This window comes from Engraulis encrasicolus, chromosome 16 (genome assembly GCF_034702125.1).
Source record: "Engraulis encrasicolus isolate BLACKSEA-1 chromosome 16, IST_EnEncr_1.0, whole genome shotgun sequence".
Lineage (NCBI taxonomy): Eukaryota > Metazoa > Chordata > Actinopteri > Clupeiformes > Engraulidae > Engraulis > Engraulis encrasicolus.
Window position 1 is genome coordinate 19,820,366 of NC_085872.1, and position 21,494 is coordinate 19,841,859.

General features: G+C 46.8%; 1 protein-coding gene across 1 annotated transcript in view; it reads right to left on the reverse strand.

Moving 5' to 3' along the window:
* Positions 1-704: 704 nt before the first annotated feature.
* The window catches only part of ahrrb (aryl-hydrocarbon receptor repressor b), a 46,430-nt gene continuing 25,640 nt past the window's right edge, over positions 705-21,494 (reverse strand). Inside the window, exons 4-9 of the mRNA XM_063220264.1 lie at positions 13,502-13,626; positions 11,554-11,643; positions 8,081-8,204; positions 6,261-6,394; positions 4,520-4,698; positions 705-2,388 (exon numbers count right to left, since the gene is read on the reverse strand). Coding sequence (XP_063076334.1) covers positions 1,245-2,388; positions 4,520-4,698; positions 6,261-6,394; positions 8,081-8,204; positions 11,554-11,643; positions 13,502-13,626 — 1,796 coding nt within the window. The 3' untranslated portion in view covers positions 705-1,244. The remainder of the gene's footprint in view (positions 2,389-4,519; positions 4,699-6,260; positions 6,395-8,080; positions 8,205-11,553; positions 11,644-13,501; positions 13,627-21,494) is intronic.

Consider the following 21,494-nt stretch of genomic DNA (forward strand, 5'->3'; position numbering starts at 1 on the left):
ATGAAACAGTGCAGAGTATCCCTTGGTTTAGTCATTACACATAATAAACAGTAAAAACACAATACCACTACAATGTAAACATCGATAATAAATAGCCTACACAGGACCACAGACATTATTCATACCGTAAAAAGTCAAAATAAATTCTACAATAGGTGAAAACATAGAAATTGGACATAAAAAGAAATCTGCACTGGCACTGAATACTAAACTGACAACAGTTAGAACAAGCAGGTTAGGGGAAAGGTTGACAAAGACAGCCTCAGCTATAGCCTATTCAAAGCGAAAATGTGTCTGTACAGTCATGGCAATGATTACATCAGGTATTGTGTGTGTGTCAAAATGTTAAAGTGTATATTTGGCTAGATAATGTAATTTTCATTATGAGGTATACTTCAAAAATTGGCAGATTTGCTTCACAGCCTCCCAATTTATTACAGAAACCACACTGAGGTAGCCTAAGCAAGTTTCTGCATAGTCCTACTAGTGATTTGAAAAATTCTAATTTCGTCAGAATATGATTATAAATTATTACAATTATGTAAGTGTTAGAAAAAACATAATGACATCTATAATTACATGATTTTACTACTATGTCAAACATGAAACCAATTTTTACAGACTTGATTAACTATTCAACAAACAGCATTTCAAATATACACAAAACAAAATATATGATTTGAAGATTCGTCAAAGGTAATTGATGGAAATGGCAGTCAAGAAAGCTAAAAACAAATACTGACGCAGAGCTTCATTGATATCTGCGTAGTTGTAAAGTTGTAAATCCACCTTAAAAGCTAGGCCTACTCCTGTGATGTCTGAAACTCCTGTGATGTCTGACACACACCCACACTACTCGATCCACTTTTTCAGCAATGTTACAAAATATACGAATGCCTTCACAATAAAACAGATATTTAAACAGGGACACTTTTGAAACACTGAAGAGAGACCCATTCTCATTAGTATCGCTCTTTTACAACTTTTACACAGCTTCTGAGGTAATGTTCAAAAGGTACATTTAACCACACAAAATACACTGTTTAAAATATTGCTAAAACATGTAAAAAGTGCCTCTTCAAAAAAAAATCTACCCACTTTTAAAAAAAGAGGAAAACATCCTCTCTGTGTGAACTGAGGTAATCCTGAGACTGTTTTGTTTGTATTTTTTATTTCAATGTCCTTGAAGATAGAAAGAAATTCGCTGCACATAAACAGAGGTGAGAGACGTTGTGGGTCTGAAGTTACTGCATGTATACGTAGGGGTTGGCCTTGTGTACGAGGCCGTTCATCGTGCAGTTAGCCACAAGGTTCCTCTGCATGTGTATTTGGCTCAGGTCGTGGTTGCCCTCGGACCACGGCGGGGAGTCCATGGGCTCGCGCTTGATGGCGTGCACCAGGCCGCGACCCCTGAACTCGTACAGCTTGTAGTCCTGCTGCATGTAGGCCTTGTGGTCCGCCATGCCATTCGGATACAGGTGCCCGTGGTCTGAAATGCCGTTGGCATCAGGGCTCACCATCAGTGGGTCCAACGCCGCGTCCTTGTTCAGCATGCACTTCAGGGCCTTGGCACTGGCGCTGACACCGTTGCCGCCGTTGGCATACAGGTACTTGTGGTGCCCGTTGAGGGGCGGGCTCATGCCATTCTTGCCACGCGTACACGGGGTGTAGTGCTCGTAGAAGTCGGCTTCGTTCTTCACGGCCGGCCCCTCGGGAGGGTACTCTGCTCCGACTCCGACCCCGTACCGTCTCTCGCTACCCGGCCAGGCGCCGTTACCCTGCTGCTGAACAACGCTGTACGCGTGGCAGCCGTTCTCCGAGTCCGAGTCCTGTTCAGTCTTGATGGCGGTCTCCGACACCATCATGCCATTGTAGCACTCCCCGCCGTTCAGCATGCCACTGCCGTAGCGCCCGTCCTGCACCAACTTGCCCGCCTCCCCGCAGTACCCCTCCATGCCAGGTGGGGCGACGTGGTGCAGGTTCTCGTAAAGCTTGGTGTGCAGCGGCTCGCCCCTCTGGCTGTGCACACCGGCAGCATGGGCGGGGAAGCCGGATGCCAAGCGGAACGCCCCTCCCACCTTGTGGTGCGCGTGTGCCGCGTGGGGGTGCCCATACTTGCCCAGCTTGCCCGGAATGTAACCGGCACCCCAGGGGTTGTCCACCACGTGCTGCTGGGGCTTGGGCACGCCAACACTGCCGAGCGAGGTCAAGCAGAAGTTGAGGGGCTCGTCCTGTGCGGAGAGGTAGCCGGCGCCGCCGTCGGCCTTGTACTTGAGCGCCTCCTTGGAGAGGGCACGCCAGGGGCTGTGGCTCGCGGAGCTGCTGCTCGGCCAGTTGAGGAGCAGCAGGTCCCCACCGTCCGACCGCGACATGCGCTGCTTCTTCTCACTGAAACACAGAAACACAACCACAAGCCATTAGTAAGAATTAATTAATATATTAGCTCTATAATGCACGCTCTTCCACCAGTGGAACAATGTAATAGTCATTGAAAAGCTAACTACCATAGTACTACACTACTATGATATAACACAGGGCCTTTAGGAATGCACGTGTGTTTGGAAGTAGGGTGTGCAGACTGCGCACATCCCACAAGTAGTTGTCCAGGTGCCAGACAAAAGGTAGTAGGTAGTGTGTTGAAGCGGTCTGCACACTGTGTATTAACTCCAAAAATACTTTATTTCATTTTAACATATGGCAACGTTTCGATCCAACAGAGGGATTTGCCTGAGGAAGATCCCTCTGTTGGATCGAAACGTTGCCATATGTTAAAATGAAATAAAGTATTTTTGGAGTTAATACACAGTGTGCAGACCGCTTCATCACACTAACTTTAGGATTGCACTACGACTTGATCACTGCCATTCTGATAACAGCTCATTTATTATGGCATGTTTTAAAGGCTAAAGTCATTGTAATATATTTGGGTTCTATTTACTGATAATAATGTGTATCCATACCAGTAATTACAAGTAACATAAGGAGACGGTCTGAAACCCGACTGGTCTGATTTATCCAGTCACAACAACACAGCACAACGAGGGAGGAAGACCTTAATGGAGACTGCACAACACACCAACACCACAAAAAGAGGGGCAGCTGTGGTTTTAGAGCAGAGGGATGCAGGTTCAAATACACCACCAGACAGTCAGACAAAAAAGAGGGATGTGGCATTAGAGTCTGTTTCACCAAAACCTATATTAGTAGGTTAAAGCCCCCACATATGAACAGGGAGCAAATATAGGGAGCAAGATAAAAGATTAAAAAAGTGAGATTCAACCAGGATTTTTCTGCTCACACTTTTTTGCAAAAAAATTCAGACCGTTAGCTTTTTCGCCAAATTAAAAAATGGGACCATCTCCAAAAAAACCCTGTCCGTTCTATCCACATCTCCAATATTTGGTCTCAGGCCAGTGCTCAACACTACACATAATATCAAGGAAGAGTCTGTTTGGTCAAAACCTCCACCCAACCATCCCACATCCTCTCCTTTGGTCTTGGCCTGAGGCATGCACTGTGTTATGTCCAGATCAGACCAGTTTGATTGTGCTGAGAGCATTGTGGTTGTTGTGCATGGGTATGTTGTCTTCTATTGTTTGGGTCTTGCCCAGAGGTTCGAGGATTTTTGAGTCAGTAAACACGATGAGTTAACTTCCCCTGCTGTGTAGTTAGTGTGCTTCATTTACAACAAGTTGATGAACGTAACACACTGCCTATTATCACAACACCCAACAACACGACAACGGCAGAACAAAGACGGTTAGGTCAAGGGTGTAGAAAATGATATCAGTATATGGGCTACTTTTCATAAAGAGAGAAATCTGGCCTTTAGATTTAATGTAGCATTTGGAATTAAAAAAACTTCAGTGGGCGAGTCACTATGTAGCCCATTGATTGATTGACGTAGCCAGCGGGTCTGCCAGCAGGCCAACCAGTGCAAAGAGGCTACCTGTTAGGCCAGGGGCGTGAGCTGACCTGATGCTATACAGGGGCACAGTAGGGCACTGAGAGATAATGTGGGCGTGTGAAGCACGCAAGCAAAACGTTTTTGCAGTTATTTATTTTTAAAAGCTTGTAAATTAATTATATTATTGCAAGTAGTGCATGTGCGCTATTTTGTGGCCATTTTCGTAGATTTCTCCGTATGCTAAACTTGAGCTAAATTCCAAGGTAGCAAAGTTGTTGTTTCTTTTTGTGAAACTCATACCGGGGCACAGCAAATCAATACCCAGGCACGTGCCCCTGTAAAATAGGTCTGGCGACGCCCCTGCGTTATATTATACTTAACTGACACTTTTTTTATCCAAAGTGACTTACAATTATTTAGGTACAGGGTATTGGTTACAGGCCCTGGAGCAATGTGGGGTTAGGTGCCTTGCTCAAGGGCACTTCAGCCATGGATGAAGGTGCTGGTAAGGGTGGGATTTGAACCTGCAATCCTCTGATGTAAAGATCAGCGCTCTGACCATTAGGCCATGGTTGCCTCTACTCTTCTAAAACCCAATGCCATTTCACCCACCAGTTGCCCTTAGTCTTGGTCTTCACCATGGCGGTCTTCATCTTGAGCTCGGTGATGGAGGGCAGCACGAGGGGTACGGCCACGCAGAACAGGGCCAGCTGCGGAGGCAGCAGCGCCCCAGAGTCAGTCCTCCTCTTCTGGCCCTGCAGAAACTTCAGACTGCCCTGGAACTGCATACTCTGGAGTAGAGTAGAGTAGAGTGGGGTAGAGTAGAGTAGAGTAGAGTAGAGTAGAGTAGAGTAGAGTAGAGCAGAGTAAAATAGATTAGAGAACAGTACAGTACAATGGAGTAGAGTAAAGTAGAGTAAAGTAGTAGAGCAGAGTAGAGTAGTAGAGTACAGTAGTAGAGTAGTATAGTAGAGTAGAGTGGATTAGAGCAGGGATTCTTGACCTTTTTGACATTGAGGCCCATATTTGTTTTGTCAGTAAACAGGATAATTTTGAGTAATGTCAATCGCTTATTATTTTACTACGTGATGAGAGAAGACGTCGGCAAATTACACTTCACACCGGTTGGTAATTTCTCATTCTCCATTCATGTACTGCTAAGTGTATTGGCGTCTTGTATTTCACGTCTTCCACTTTAAAAAAACAGCGGCACGTGGTCATTTAAGGAGCAGAACTGCGTTAGAGTAAAAAGACGCACGCTGTCTTCAGCATCTTTATTTGACAATGAATGCAGTTGCGCAGCCCACGCGGTCCTTCAGTGCGAGGTTGAAACTTTTCCGCGGCCCTCAAGTTTCTGAGCGCGGCACAGCTTTGGGCCGCGGCCCTATGGTTAAGAATCCCTTGATTAGAGTCAAACTTTTCAAACTATCCTATTCAAATTAGAGATGTACAGGATCCAATATCCGGTTCCGGATCCGGCAGGATAATAGGGTTTTTTCAGACTATCCAGATCCGGTTCCAGGATCCAGGATACGGTAGCCGAGGTTTTTAAGTCAAAATAGTTTGAGCCAACATGATAAAAAGGGCCCACGTGTGTGAGTAGGCTATGTGTTTCAACCCTTTCGTAGGATCCGGTATCCGGTTCCGGATCCGGCAGGATCTTAAGCAGTGGATCCGGTATCCGGCAGGATCCTAAAAATCAGGATCCGGTGTATCTCTAATTCAAATAAAGGCCTAAGAATCAAAAAACATATATAGTATATAATATAATATAAATATAGTTATATATGATATAAAATAATATAATTACATTCATAATAAATAATGTCAATGATACAAAATAAATATAATTAGTTAATTAATTAATTAAGATGAAAAATATATAGAGAACAGTTCTGCTCCTCCCTTCCTGCTGTGAGTGGTTGCAACCAATGGAGGGCAGCAGAGCTAGTTCAGAAGGGCCTACCCCATTATCGGGCTATTTTTTAGGGTTCATCCCATTAGCTAACCTCCTGTCCTCATCTTGTACTTGAAGCCTCATGCTTCGCGTGACATCCCACTAAGAAGTTTCCTTGCTGTCAGCCTAGGAACAACAACTTTTGGGGGACTATTATCCATTCAACATCCCAATTGCAAATGAGAAAATCCGTTTTTGCAAGATATTGAATAAAATGTCTACCGTCAACCACTTCTCAATGGCTAAACCATTTTCATAATTATAGTGTTCGTGCGCGTGTGTGTGTGTGCAGTAGTGTGTGTGTGTGTTGTGTGTGTGTGTGTGTGTGTGGGCACGTGCTTGCGTGCATATCTGTGTGTGTGTGCGTGTGTGAGTGTGTGTTGTGTTGACACTAACCAGGAAGCCGGAGGTGCTGTCGAGAAGGCATCGGAGTCTAGAGATGAAGCAGCGTGTGAGGAACGGGGAGAGCTCTGGGGGCACGCCGTCCGCCTCCTGGGCATTAAACAGGCTGCCCACCATGAAGTCCTCACCTGCAGAGACACCACCAACCAGACCACCGTCAAGGTGTGCTAGACACAAGGTTACCAGATGAGACTGATAATTTCCAGCCCAAAAAATGCTCAAAACCCACCTGGAAGCACTAAATCCCACCCTTGAACTAAATTCTATTGATTTCTATGACCATAATTTTGCAGAAAAACCCGCCAAAATGCCCCTTTTACCCATGTTTAACCCACAGACGGCTATCCTAAGCAGCCAATTAGGGCGGGAAAGCACTCAATCTGGCCAATGCACACATACACGTACACTGCAAAATATCCAGGACTGAAATGGTAATCTGGCATACGGGGCATGTCCTGGTGGGTTGACAGTCCTAAGGCGCCAATGCTGCCGTTTTATTTTATTTTTTTTGTATTTTCTTACAAATTACCCCCAATTTAGAGGGGCCAGCGCAAAAATGTCCCGTGCCCTTTTCTGGTCCCCGCCAAGTCCTGAAAACATCCCTGCTATGCGTGACTCACACAGGCCACCGTATACCACGGTATACCAGTGGCAGTGCATACGCTTTCTTCTCTGCCCACAAAAGCGCACATTCACACGCAACCTTTAGCAAGCGAGCGAGCCAAAGAGGGAGCCACCGAGGGAGCAGGGAAACCAGCAGTTCAGTGGGCCCCTTCTCCCTCTCATGTTCACTCAGACTCATTCCCACTCATAATCAGGCACATTTACTTGGCAATAACAGATAAACAGTCGGGGACAATCAACAGGCATTGACACAATTCTGTGGTAATTGCTCTGAAGGACAATCACATTGAATCAAAACCATCTGTGTCAAAAACAATAGTCTCCGTTAAAACTCTTTGGCCTTAAATGACTTCAGTAATTCGGCCCCCCTCTCCTCCCTTCACCATTCGCCATCCAACTTCTCACACATTCTCTCTCTCTCTCTCTCTCTCTCTCTCTCTCTCTCTCTCTCTCTCTCTCTCTCTCTCTCTCTCTCTCTCTCTCTCTCTCTCTCTATATATATATATATATATATATATATATATATGAAGAGTTCAGATGCAAAACCCCCTAAGTGACTTTTAAGAAAATAATCTTAATTCATTTTTATTTAATACAAAGCTATCAAAAGTGCATATTTTTTTATTTTATTTATGTAATATAACTATTTATATGTATTATCAAGTACATGAATGTAAACCAAACCAACAACGGGGTTCTCTAAAAATACAGAAGTGCAGGTCTTCAGAAATGGAGTTAGGGGGTTTTGCATCTGAACTCTTCATATATATATATATATCTCACACACACACACACACACACACTTCATACTTGGAGATATGCACTTATTCACACATTTACTCTCTTTCTCTCGGACACTCACAACAAACAAACTCTGTGTGTGTGTGTGTGTGTGTGTGTGTGTGTGTGTGTGTGTGTGTGTGTGTGTGTGTGTGTGTGTGTGTGTGTGTGTGTGTGTGTGTGTGTGTGTGAGTGTTAGCATGTGTGTGTGTTAGCATGTATGTGTATGCGTGTGTGTTAGCGTGTGTGCGCGTGCGCCCGTGTGTGCGTACATGTGTGAGTGCGTGTGCGCACGGATGTGCATGTTAATTCTCCACACACCAGTTCCCGAGGCTGTGTGGTGCTCCTGTAGTGTGTGTTAGCATGTGTGTGTGTGTGTGTGTGTGTGCGTGCGTGTGTTATCCACACACCAGTTCCCGAGGCTGTGTGGTGCTCCTGCTGTGCCGGGTTCATGGCCCAGTGGAGCTGTCTTCGGAACTCCGCCCGCTCGTCCACATGGATATAATCAAACACGTTCTGGTGCATCACGTCCGTCTGGGTGTTCGGGAGTTCGACACACACACACACACACACACACACACACACACACACACACACACACACACACACACGCACACGCACACGCACACACACGCACACGCACACGCACACACACACACACACACACAAAAAGAAAGGAAGAAAGAAACAAAAAGATTGCATGAACTAACGTGCTCACTTAACCTGCGCACCAGTAGGCCTTTCTTTGTGTGTAGCCTTTGCAGTGACCCCTCCACTTAACCTCGGCCATGGTCTACTGAGCCAGGCACAATAGCCAAACACTCTGGAGGTATCTGGGCCGACACCAATAGTGTCAGTCTGCGGGAGGCCTGCTGCGCCTGTTAGCGCTTCTGTACGTTATTGACCCCACCCCAACCCAAACCCACCCGCTCACTCCCTGCCTGTTGGAGTTGGGGTTGGGGTGTGAGGTGCGAGATTTTGGCTGACAATGGCTTGTATGTGCTTGAACAAAACTGCGTTCACCATACCCAGTTTTTAACCACCACACCTCCTCCTCCCAACCCAAAATCTTTGCACCTCTTAGTGAGATGCATACTTTCGAAGACAAATGTTTAAGGTGTTACATATTTGGACATGCCCATAGGCGGCCATTGTAAAGCCAATTGAGACAAAAATCTACATTAGCCAAATAATGGAGACAGCAGCAACCCTTTAAAAACAGTTAGGGGGACTCTAAAACAATACAGAAAAGGGGCTCAATTGTCAAAATAGTGTACGTGTCCTTTAATAAAGCCATCAACATATTGAAAATATTACTTTTACAAACATGGAAGGGGATTACCTGGTCATTTCCTGGAGGGACTGACAGGCTTGTTTTCTTGTTTTTTAAAGTGGAAACAAGACACCTTTTTAAAACCAGTACAGCTGCTGAGGCATGGCTATACTGGTAGGCTAGACTGGTAGGCTATGAGCTATATTTCTCACGCACAGTTTTCTCAACAGTGAAAAAAGAAACCCTTTTAGCCACATGACATCTGTTCTTAGGTATTGTGGAAAAAAAATATTACATTTAAATCATTTATTATTGATCATGTAAGTTATTTCAAATAATACATTAAAAATTAACTTATTTTATTTAAGTCCCTCAGACAAAAAAAAGACAACGTCCACAATAATAAAAGGGACAGTACAATATGCCCTATTATAATGAAGTACAATATGCCCTATGATACCATAATTCCAATAATAATAGTGGTTTCAGACAATGACAATGAGTGGGTTTCTGTGGTCGTATGGAGCAGCCCCAACCCTGTGCGAACAGCCAACCATCAATCCAGGCATCCACGCTAGGCCCCTTGCGTAGCCCAGTGGACATGCGATGCGATGCGAGGGGAGCGTGAGAGGGTCTCGCTGGCTGCTTAATCAGTTAGGGTTCATGATAAGTGCCCTCATGGGGCCTCGGGGGGCTTTTTAGGGGCCCCCGCACATCCACTCAACATCCACCACATAGCCCCCTTACTCCCCAACCCCTTTACTCCCCTATTCCTGTACTACTACTCTGCTCTCATACCATCCTTTGCTGTTTAGGCTCCCCGTACATCCACTCACATCCACCACATTACTCCCCTACTCCCCTAACCCCGTATGCTACCCTCCTTCGCTCCTATGTGTTCGTCTGCTGTGTCTACTGCTGCCTGCTGTTGGGGGTTAAGACTGTGCACCTCCCAGGAAAAGGTGCAGGACAAAGGCCGACTGTAGGCTTGGTATGAAGAGTCCGCACAAGACCAGACAATGGTCGAAACGTAATGCTGCCATGGAATGACAACTCAAAGAAAAAGGGACTATAAGTGTGCGGACTCCTCACTCCAAACGTACAGTCTGCCTGGGTGTGCTGCCTGCTCAGCTCTGCTCTCTGCTCTGCTCTGCCAGTTTGCACTGCTACTGCTGTGCCTCGGCCTCCAGTGCGCTAGCTGGCTTGTTTGTGAGTCGAGGCGGGTTTGCGTGACACCAGGGGCTGCTCGCATGAGGACAGACGCTGATGGGGGAGAAAAAAAACCCTCCTAAAGCCTGCCCACAATCGTAATTCCTCCTCTCCTCTCCTCTCATTGCCTTTCCTCTACTTCACACCATAACCATCTCCTTTTTTTCCTCCTACCCCCCTCCTCCTCCGCTGCCTCCTCCTCCTCCTCCTCCTACCCCCCCCCCCCCCCCCCCCCCCCCCCCCCCACCCCCCCCCCCCCCCCGTCTCCCTCCTTCTCCTCAACCTCAGCCGTACCCGCTGTTCATAAAACGACAAACTCCCACTAAAATATTCAACCTTCCCATAATATCTGTGTACGAGGCACGCAACACACAAACGCTTGGCTTGGCTTTCGTGGAGACGGCGCTGGCCTCGCACGCTCACAGCATGCACCAATAGCATGGCAGCTTTCCTCTCCCCCGTCGCTCAGACGGGGAGAAGATCTGATGACTCCTTTGTCAGCCTCCTCAGATCAGGGCACAGGCGCATCACCCTCGCTAGGGGGACCCAGTTCGGAATTAGATGTTTGGAGAGGTCTGTTTTGCGAGTGGTAGGCTACGCGAGGCGAGATGAGAACAATGCATTTCTATTTATAAAGTTAATTGTGGGAAAACCTCGCCACATACTTGTGTAGACGTTTTTTTTTCCCTTGGCCATCAACCACAGCTGTTTGATGACTAACTGTGAGAACAGTTTATTACTGTTGGTCGTTTATTTTATGTTTAAAGGAGGGTGGCATGTCTGTATCTCATTGTTCCATGTCTAAGAGTGGAATTACATTGCTACAAGAATCGCAAAGTAATAGTTCCCCTTTATTGTGGCTCAAAATGCATTCAGTAGTTTGATGCATCATTACTGTATTCCCCTGCTGGTGTTGTTGAAGAGAAGATTTTTGTTTTGTTGCAAAATGATATATATACATTTTGTAATGGTTTGGGGAATTGACATTTTTGTATTGGGCATTCCATTGCATTGCATTGCATTGCATTGCAAAATGCACTTCATATAGGTTTTAGAAGTATGTTCTAATAATATTTGAATGGCAAGAATTCACACATACAGTAGCAGATGATAGGACTTCTGAACAATTATTTCCAATAATAAAATGCAAAAGTCAAGATACACCATTTCGCAACGAAACCCATTCAAATATGCACAGTGGGTATCTCTTAGTGAGACACAGACGTATACATTAAGAAAATGATGTTCATATACACCCCTCATTTGTAAAAGCTATCGAGCTGCCATGAATGTCTGTTGTATTTCTCATTATTGTTAGTTTCCAAAGCATGGTAATCAAATTAAAAAGAACGCAACAAAGTACGTAATTGTGTCTGAGATGGGCGGAGGGTTGTACCCTACCTGGTGAAAGCCCAAATAATCCACGATAGATGAGGAGGCGTAGAAGATCATCCCATCTGAGCTCACGATCAAAGCAAACCCGGTCAGGGACTGAAATAAATAAATGACAAATACGAATCACATTTCTGAAATCTATTTCAATTAATTGAATACAAATAATAATGGGGCATGTGTAACAACAGTATAAAATGTAAAACCCTTTTGAATGTCTCTCTATTGATTATGTCACACTATGTTACTAATTTTATTTTGTCTGGTGAGTGACCTTTCACTGTGCGTGCATAACATGCTAGCTGTCTTTTCTAATATAGTCATTGTTGTCGCCTATGTGTGTATATGTAGGCTACTGTATATGCTTCTGTGTGTGGGTGTGTGTGGGTGTGTGTATGTGTACAGCAGTATATAGGCTACAGTACAGTATGTGTGTGTGTGTGTGTGAGCACACGATTAGATAGAGAGCACTTTTTTCCCCCTTGTTGACATTCGCGTGACTCCTGCCGTGCTCCTTGCCAGTTCTGCCACCCCGGGGTCAGCCCGGGCCTCCCCCTCCTCCCTCCTCCTCCCCCTCCTCCCTCTCCTGCTCCCTGCACTGTGACACTGACCTAACAGTGTCACGATCAGCTCTGCTGCGTGCCACTCCACTACACTACGCTGTGTCCCGCCCAACCAGGGAAGTCCACAGGGGGGCGACAAAAACAGGCCACTGGTCACAGGCCCAGTGGGAGAGAGGCGGCCTAGAATTGGGTCCTCATTGCATAGTAAGTATTGTGTGTGGGGCCCTTTTAAATGACTTTGTCCTGGGCCCAGCCAAAGCTGTCAGCGACCCTGCGCCTAACCACACTACACTACACTGCACTGCACAGCACAGCTCCACCCAGCCCAGACTCACTATGCTGTCACGGCAACGGAGTAGTAAGTAGAGGATAGGACAGCAGAGATACTGACAGCGGCGAGGGGAGGAGCAAAAGGATCAGTTGTCCCGGGCCCGGGGAGAGGTGGGGGGTGTTGGGGGGTCTTTCGGATAACAGATTTTGTCCCAGGCCCAGCCAAACCTGTCAGCGGCCCTGGATGGGAGGAGTGTGTGTGTGTGTGGGATGGCGGGATGGAGGGGCAGGGTGGTGGTGGTGGTGGGGGGGGGGGGGGGGGGGGGGGTAGGATTGTGTGCAGTGAGAAGATCAAGCCGTTTATGTGGCTGGGAGAGGATTGGGAAGAGCGGTGAAGGAGAGGGATGGGAAGAGGAGGGGGTGGAAGAGGGGATGGAAGAGGAGAAGATGGAGAAAACAACAGAAGAACAAAGAGAAGATGATGGGTGGTGGGAACGATGAAGGGGATGGTGGTGGTGGTGGTGGTGGATGGAGTGGTGGTAGTGGTGAGAAGGTTGGGGTGGGTGATGTTGGATGGGATGGTGGTGGTAGTAGGGGGTGTGGGGGGGTGGTGTCTAAGGACCGAGGAGTTGGGTATGATGGTGGTGTGACACCAAACCATACTACGCCCCACCCTGCTCGTCACACACACATTTGTGTTTCTCATGATATCGAACCTCTTCTTTTTACTCGGCTTTTTGATGCTCTCTTGCACAGTATATGATGTGCGTTTTGTGTGTGTGTGTGTGTGTGTGTGTGTGTGTGTGTGTGTGTGTGTGTGTGTGTGTGTGTGTGTGTGTGTGTGTGTGTGTGTGTGTGTGTGTGTGTGTGTGTGTGTGTGTGTGTGTGTGTGTGTGTGTGTGTGTGTGTGTGTGCGATTCATGGATGGGGGTGTGAGCCAGCAGAAAGGACAGTGAGCTGCAGGATCTGACTGACCACACACACACACACACACACGAATATGTGAACCTACATACACGCACACACGCACTCACATGCACACAAAGATACACGTACGCACACACACAGGTAATCATGAATGCACACACTCAGGTAATGCACAAAGCACCTCGACGCCCTCTTACCTCCAGAAAGAGGTCACTCTCCACCACCGTGGAGCCCGCTGGGAAGGCTTCCTTCCTGGGCTCGGCCGTGGAGGAGCTGTGGGGCTCGCTGTTGAGCTTGCTGCCAGATGGCTTGTCCTGGATAGCTACACACAGAAGGTGGTGGTGTAGGGGTGAGGTGTGAGGGGTATAGGACAAAAGGAACAAAGGAGGGAGAAGAGAAGAGAAGAGAAGAGAAGAGAAGAGAAGAGGAGAGGAGAGGAGAGGAGAGGAGAGAAGAGGAGAGAAGAGGAGAGAAGAGGAGAGAAGAGAAGAGAAAAGAGAAGAGAAGAGAAGAGAAGAGAAGAGGAGAGGAGAGGAGAGAGTAGAAGAGAAGAGAAGAGAAGAGAATAGAATAGAAGAGAAGAGAAGAGAAGAGAAGAGAAGAGAAGAGAAGAGAAGAGGAGAGAAGTGGGGATGGGTATGAGACAAAAGGCACAAATGGAGAATAAAAGAGAGAAGAGAAGAGAAGAGAAGAGAAGAGAAGAGAAGAGAAGAGAAGAGAAGAGAAGAGGAGAGGAGAGGAGAGGAGAGGAGAGAAGAGAAGAGAAGAGAAGAGAAGAGAAGAGAAGAGAAGAGAAGAGAAGAGAAGAGAAGAGAAGAGAAGAGAAGAGAAGAGAAGAGAAGAGAAGAGGGGATGGGGATGAGACAAAAAGGCACAAAGGGAGAGTAAGAGAAAGAGAAGAGAAGAGAGAAGAAAGGGGGAGGAAGAACGAAAGAAAGATGAAGAAGGAAGAACAGGTGAAGAAGACGGGGCACAAGGAGAAAGAAGAAACAGAGGGAGAGATAAAGGGACAGGGAAAGAGAAATAACAGAGATCAACAAAAATATCAAACCAACCAACACACATTAACTCTAGACTCGAGAAAAGTGATTGAATAGACAAGTAAGAAAGACTGAAGTCTGAGAATTCCAAATTCCAATTCCAAATTCCGCTTGATAAACCTTACAGCATGCCTTTCCATTTATGGTGCTGACTTGCGTGACATTTTAGATTCTCCTTTGAAGCAGCTGTGCAGTGCAGACTCTGTGTCTGTCTCATCCTTCACTGTGTGTGTGTGTGTGTGTGTGTGTGTGTGTGTGTGTGTGTGTGTGTGTGTGTGTGTGTGTGTGTGTGTGTATGTGTGTGTGTGTGTGCGTGTGTGCAAGTGTGTGTGTGTGTGTGTGTGTGTGTGTGTGTGTGTGTGTGTGTGTGTGTGTGTGTGTGTGTGTGTGTGTGTGTGTGTGTGTGTGTGTGTGTGTGTGTGTGTGTGTAAGGCTATGGTGTATATTTCCCCGATGCATAAACTGTCACACCATGCTCCTGCACGACAAGACACCACACAAACACACACACACACACGTAGACAGTCAGTTGCAATTGTCCACACGCTGTCACACACTGGGTAATCCATGGGCGTGAGTGTGCAGCCTGCACGGCACAGAAATGAGATCAAGCACAGCACACCCACCAAAACAAAAGGGTCCTATCGGGCCAGTCACGAACCCTCTACACCAAACCAAACCACAGCACAGCACAGAGCAGTTGAGTTGTGAATCAGAAAATAGTTTATCACACATCCCGAAACTTATGACACGCACACACACGCACATGCGTTTACACACACACACACACAACAAGCATACACGCATGTCGGCATATATGCAGACACATACACGCAAACATATACACGCACACATGCATCCTAACACGCATGCACCCTCTCACCCCGATGAACGGTTAAGGGAACATTTAAACACGCACATAGTAGACACGCATACTCGCTCACGCACAATTATCAGAAAACACACACACACACACACACACACACACACACACACACACACACACACACACACACACACACACACACACACACACACACACACACACACACACACACACACACACACACACACACACACACACACACACACACACACACACACACAGCCTATATATATATGCATCCATAAGAGCTGACACCAGTCGCTTCACTTGTGTCATCAACAGACATGCAAACAACACATTTGCCCACATGGTACAGACATGGTACTTAATGCCAGGAGTCTCAAGGATTCATTTTTTTTGGGTTACACAAAGACCTACGTAAGTTTGTGTGCACACAGTCCCAGAAAGTCAAAGTCAACATCACACACATCTAACCCTCCTAGACAGCGCTGACAGCTTTCGTGCAGACTGTTTGGCTTGTATTTCTCATTCAACACTCCAACCATATTTGGTTTCTGATGAGTTTCTCAGAAACTTCCTTTAGAGCAGCCAAAATTGGCTCATACTACAGCAGGGAGTTAAAACAGAGCAAGAGAGAGGGAGAGAGAGAGAGAAAGACAGAGACAGAGGCAGAGAAACTGAGAATCCGAGAAACTGAGAAACCGAGAAACCGAGAAACTGAGAATCCGAGAAACTGAGAAACCGAGAAACCGAGAAAGTGGAGAAGAGAGGAGGGAGAGTCATCTTTTTCCTGTATGCCGTAAACTCCACACCACTTCAAAAACAAACTATTTTTACATTTTGGTGTGGCAAAATTCCACCGTGATCTAAAACCATAGGCACTGAAGCGTATCACACAGACAGCACAGATGGCACTTTACCATGGAGCACTCCTGCTGGGACATGTGTGTCAAATTGTGTGTCAAACTTACTGTTTTCCCTTAGCAACTCCAAACATTTGAACTTTTTTAATTTGAACCTTTTGACTTTCTTTGATTCTAATTATTTAATGTTTCCTTTCTTTATTCCTTTATTTTGTGTATAAAAATAAAAATGTTTTTATACAGCCTACATCCATACGTACAGTAAGACAACTGACTAGAGGCTTGCTTTTACAACTTGCCATGTCTAAGCGTAATAAAGGTTAACTTTTAATGGGCAGTATATTTATAATCTAATAATTAACTTGTTTTATTAATTAATTTTTTTAGCCTTAAATTATAGGTTTAAAGTTATTGTTTTAAATAATCATGCCAAGAAAACAGCTTCCTCATATTCTCATTTTCTTCCCAGGAGACAAAGATGTTGCCTAGCACTCAACACAAGTGGCAGTCTTGTCGTTTACCACACTGACCAAATTTTGAGCTGTGTGGTGCCCTCTGTTGGCCACAGGAAGGAAGTGCCAGCACCCTGAACTTGCACTCCTGAACTCTTGCCTCCCATGCATCACCACCAAGCCACCACCACCACACCACCACACCACTCCACCCCCCTCCTGTGGCAAGCCTTGCGTGTTCACAGCAATGATATATTCACAACCAACTCCAAGGGGGTGGGGTGGCCCCCAAGCCTTCTCATTAGCCTATCCCCGCCTTCGTAGCATCTGCCCCCACCCCCTCACACTTAACCAGGAAATGGATGAGATGGAGATGGAGAGAGAGAGAGAGAGAGAGAGAGAGAGAGAGAGAGAGAGAGAGAGAGAGAGAGAGAGTGTGAGTATGTTGGCTGACTGACTAAGGCTCCACGGTCACGCAAGCCAAGCGTCTGTCAATCACCCCTCGTCCCTGACAGAAGGGGGCGGAGTGTGTGTGTGTGTGTGTGTGTTTCAGTGTATATGTGTGTGTGTGTGTGTGTGTGTGCGAGTATGTGGCAATGGTGCGTGTTGTGTTGTGTAGTGTTTGAGCTAGAGGGCTTGCGTGCGAGCTGACAGGCAACATTAGCCAATGAAGGAGTCATAATAACAACAGCTGTGAAATATTGATGACTGCGGGATAATGCGGAGTGAGTGAACGAACATGAACACAACCCCCCCTGACACCTCAGAAAATAGCAGGCCTATATGTGCCGCATTTTCCCCCAAACGAAGCAAAAAAAAAACCTCCAACAATACACTCCTCGAACACTACCCTCTTACGTGTAACTGCTCAAAGGATTCTGCTGCCACCACACCACACTACACCAGCAGGGCTGGTGGGGAGAAATAGGGCCCAAGCACGTTTATGCTTAAAGGGGCCCCTCATAATTAGCAGCACAGAACTGACTCACCGGTGTAAAAAAAAAAAAAATATATATATTTTTTTTTTACATTTCTGAAAATAGGGGCCCACGAGGGTGCAGGGTCCAACGGGAAATGCCCGCTATGCCAGATGGCCAGCCCAGCCCTATATGTGCCGCATTTTCCCCAAACAAAGTTAAAAAAGCAATACACGCCTCCAACAACAATACACGCCTCCAACAATACACTCCTAACTGCTCAAAGGGTTCTGCTGCCTCCACACCACACCACCCCACACCAGTGCCTGCAAGTGTCATCAAATATACACATGCACACATCAGACACGTATCAAATATAGACGCGCTGCTCCCCACCAAACACATATTAAATATAGACAAACACCCAGTCACACATTTCAAACATAGACTTACACACATTACACATATCGAAAATAGACTTACACGCATTACATGCATAACACATAAAATTCTTACATTGGTGTTTAATTTCAATTAGATTTCAATTAACTTGGAACACACACCCATTACTGTTTCATACTGTTTCAAACAAAGAAGTACACACACACACACACACACACACACACACACACACACACACACACACACACACACACACACACACACACACACACACACACACACACACACACACACACACACACACACACACACACACACACAGATATGAATATGTAACAGCCCTGTGCTTCAGGCATGCTATGCTATGTGAAAGGTAATTACGATCAAGCTTTAGCAAATCGCACTACAAACTACTACTCTCTCGGTCACGCATGTGGAGCCCAGCCATGCACTATCAACTGGAGGGAGTGTATATAAAAAATGCCCGGAAACAAGTCTGACATGCCGTGGATTAAGCTACTCTACTGTACTGAAACGTCACTTCAATACAAATCAAACACGGAGCAGAGTGTGCAGCATTTTCTTCAATGTCTTTACATTTTGAGCACACAAGTGGCCAGCACCCCAAAAAGACTTTTCTGGTGTGCAATACCTTATTTGTTTCCATGGATTACTGTACTCACCACCAAGTCAGTAAAAAGTTTAAGTCGAGAGGAGAGAAAGCCCCTGGGTCTGAGTAACTTTGAGTTTCGCTTTTTACAGGGTTTTTTTCTTTTTCAAGTCTTGAGAAATCATGATGGGGATGTGAAGCAAACCCTCGTGCTCCAGGAATGGGAAGTATAGAGAGAGACAGAAAGAGAGAGAGCGAGAGGGAGAGAGAGAGAGAGGAAGAGAGAGAGAGAAATTGAGAGATGCTGAGAGATATTAATACTTCAACCTCTCGCCCAGTTACACTAACTTCTACACTGGAGAGGTACCTCAGAATTGCATCAGCTCAGCCAAGCAAGCCATTGTGCAGCTTGAGGAGAAAGTCTTATTCCCAGTTCCCTTGTTCCCCTCGACCCCAAGTAGCAGAGCATTTAAAATAAAGCGAGGGCCTCAGTGTTACCGCTGCAGCCACACGCTGAGACAAGACAAGACAAGGGCTTGTGGGGCGAGGGCAGGGGCATTATCTCTCCCTGCTCTCAGGTACAGAACGTCGCCTCTGACTTTGAAGCTCGCCTCTTGCAGGCAGGTACATCACCCCTGACTCTGAGTCGCTGCCCTGGCTCTGTGAGGCAGATACAGCATAACATCACATTACACTTAGCTGACGCTCTTATCCAAAGTGACTTACAGTTATTTACAGGGTTACTGGTTACAGTCACTGGAGCAGTGTGGGGGTTAGGTGCCTTGCTCAAAGGCTCCTCATCCATGTATGGAGTGCGGTAGGGAGTGGAGAAGTGGGATTTGAACATCACCTCAGGCAGGTACATCGCCTCTGACTCTAAGGCTCTGAAAGTGGCCAAGCATGAGGGATGAGGGCCAGGAGAGTTATACTACAGTTTATACTACATTGATGTCTCTCTAACACAAGATCTGAATTTCTGCTAATGGAATGGAATGGAATTGAGAGAGAACGGTAAAAAAAAAGAAAAGAGAAGAAAAAAAACCCTGATGACTGGGCAAGTTCTTCTTTGGGCAGCTGATGCTGAGTTTGCAGACGCTTCCTGTAATAATATGTGTGGTGAATATTTGTAGATACATTTCCAGTCTTTAGTGTTTTTTTTTAATAAATATGGTTATTAAAAATACTCTGGCAAGTTTCGCACAGCTCTCGCAGTGTGCACACATACACACACACGCACGCACGCATGCCGGCACGCGCACACAAACGCACAAACAACCATGCATACAGTTTGAGACGTTATTTCATTTCCCTCAGGAGAAATGAAATATCTCTACTGGTCCTTAACCGACCCCTCTTGCCCTGTTACTGTGAAACCATACATTGCATTCTACTCTCCTACATTCTATACAGTAATCTACGCTATTCTGCTCTAGTCTACTCTGATGGTTCTTGCTCTTTTTTGTTAACCTCCTCTCCTCTCCTCTCCTCTCCTCTTCCCCTGCACTCCTGTCTGTGTAGCCATGCAGGTGACAGTGACAATGATGCTGCTTCCACTCAGCTCCGCCCTGCGCATCCCTGCGCATCCCAGTACAGCGCATCACAGCGCATCCCAGTACAGCGCATCACAGTACAGCACATCACAGCGCATCCCAGTACAGCACATCACAGCGCATCCCTGCGCATCCCTGCGCATCCCAGTACAGCGCATCACAGCGCTCCTGCTCCCTCTCCCTCTCCCGCTCGCTCTCGCGCTCCCGTCCTGCGTGACTCTCCATGAGATCGGTGGCGGGCGGGATCGGCACGCTAATCCACCGCATGAGCTCATTACCACATGTTCCAGTTGGAGGGCCTCCGCTCCGCTCATGCTCATGCTCATGCCTCCTCCACGAACGCCAGCTCCCGTCACGCGAGCCCGAGGGGGTAGGAGTGCGTCGGGAAGGGGGGTGGGGGGGGGCTGGAGGTGGGGGCGTGGGGAGGAGGAGGGGTGGGAGGAGGGGGGTTGGGGGGTTGATGATGGGGGTGGGGGTGGTGCGTATGGAAGGAGGGGGTGAAGGGTTACAATGAGGAGGGGGACGGGGTCAAAGTGTGTGTGTGTGTGTGTGTGTGTGTGTGTGTGTGTGTGTGTGTGTGTGTGTGTGTGTGTGTGTGTGTGTGTGTGTGTGTGTGTGTGTGTGTGTGTGTGTGTGTGTGTGTGTGTGTGTGTGTGTGTTAGGGTTGAGGTTTGAAGAGATGAGTTGAGGGCCTGAAGCCGGAGATTTGGAATAAGGGGATGGAAGGTGGGAGGTGGCTAGAGGTAGGGGGCAGCGGGGCAGGGGGGCGGGGGGTGGGGGGGTATAGGATTCTAGGAGGTAGGGGGTGGGGGTTAGGGTAGTAGGCATTGGAGGGCTAGGGGTGACAGAATGAAAAGGTCCTTGAGCTGATCACGCACCCCTGGGGGTCTATGGTGGTGGTGGTGAGTGCGGTGCGGTGCGGTGCTTGGTTTTGAGGCGGTGACCGTCTGATAGATGGATATGAATGGTGGAGATCGGGTGAGAGTATGGCCCATCGGATCGGATCGGATTGGATGGGATCGGATCAGACCCCCTCCCAGCCAACCCCATCCAAATATGGCCCAGATCGGCCCACCTGCCTGCCTCAGGACAGCTGCCTCGGGGGGGGAGGAGAGGACAGCCCCCATCCCTGCCCTCAGGACCAGGAGCAGGGTGATCACGGCTTCTAAAATGGCCGCACTTTGGTCACGGAATGGGCGTGTCTTTTTTTTTCAGGGTGATGTGATCCAGCCGTTATATTAATGTATATGCTGTACATCTTTGAGGAGGGGTGGTGGGGTTAAGAAGAGTAGTATACCCTTATCGGAAAATAAAAAAAGTACATTCTCTACACCAATTATTTTCAGAGAGTCAATGTTTCAACCCTGCAAACAATTACATTCTGGCAGTCACTTTAAAATATTCTGTTTTCTTTCATGTAAATCTGCTTACAGCTTGAAATGTCAATGCTGCACACTGCATATATCATGAATCAGACCAGGGTTGGGAGTTTCCACAGAGGGTCATCTG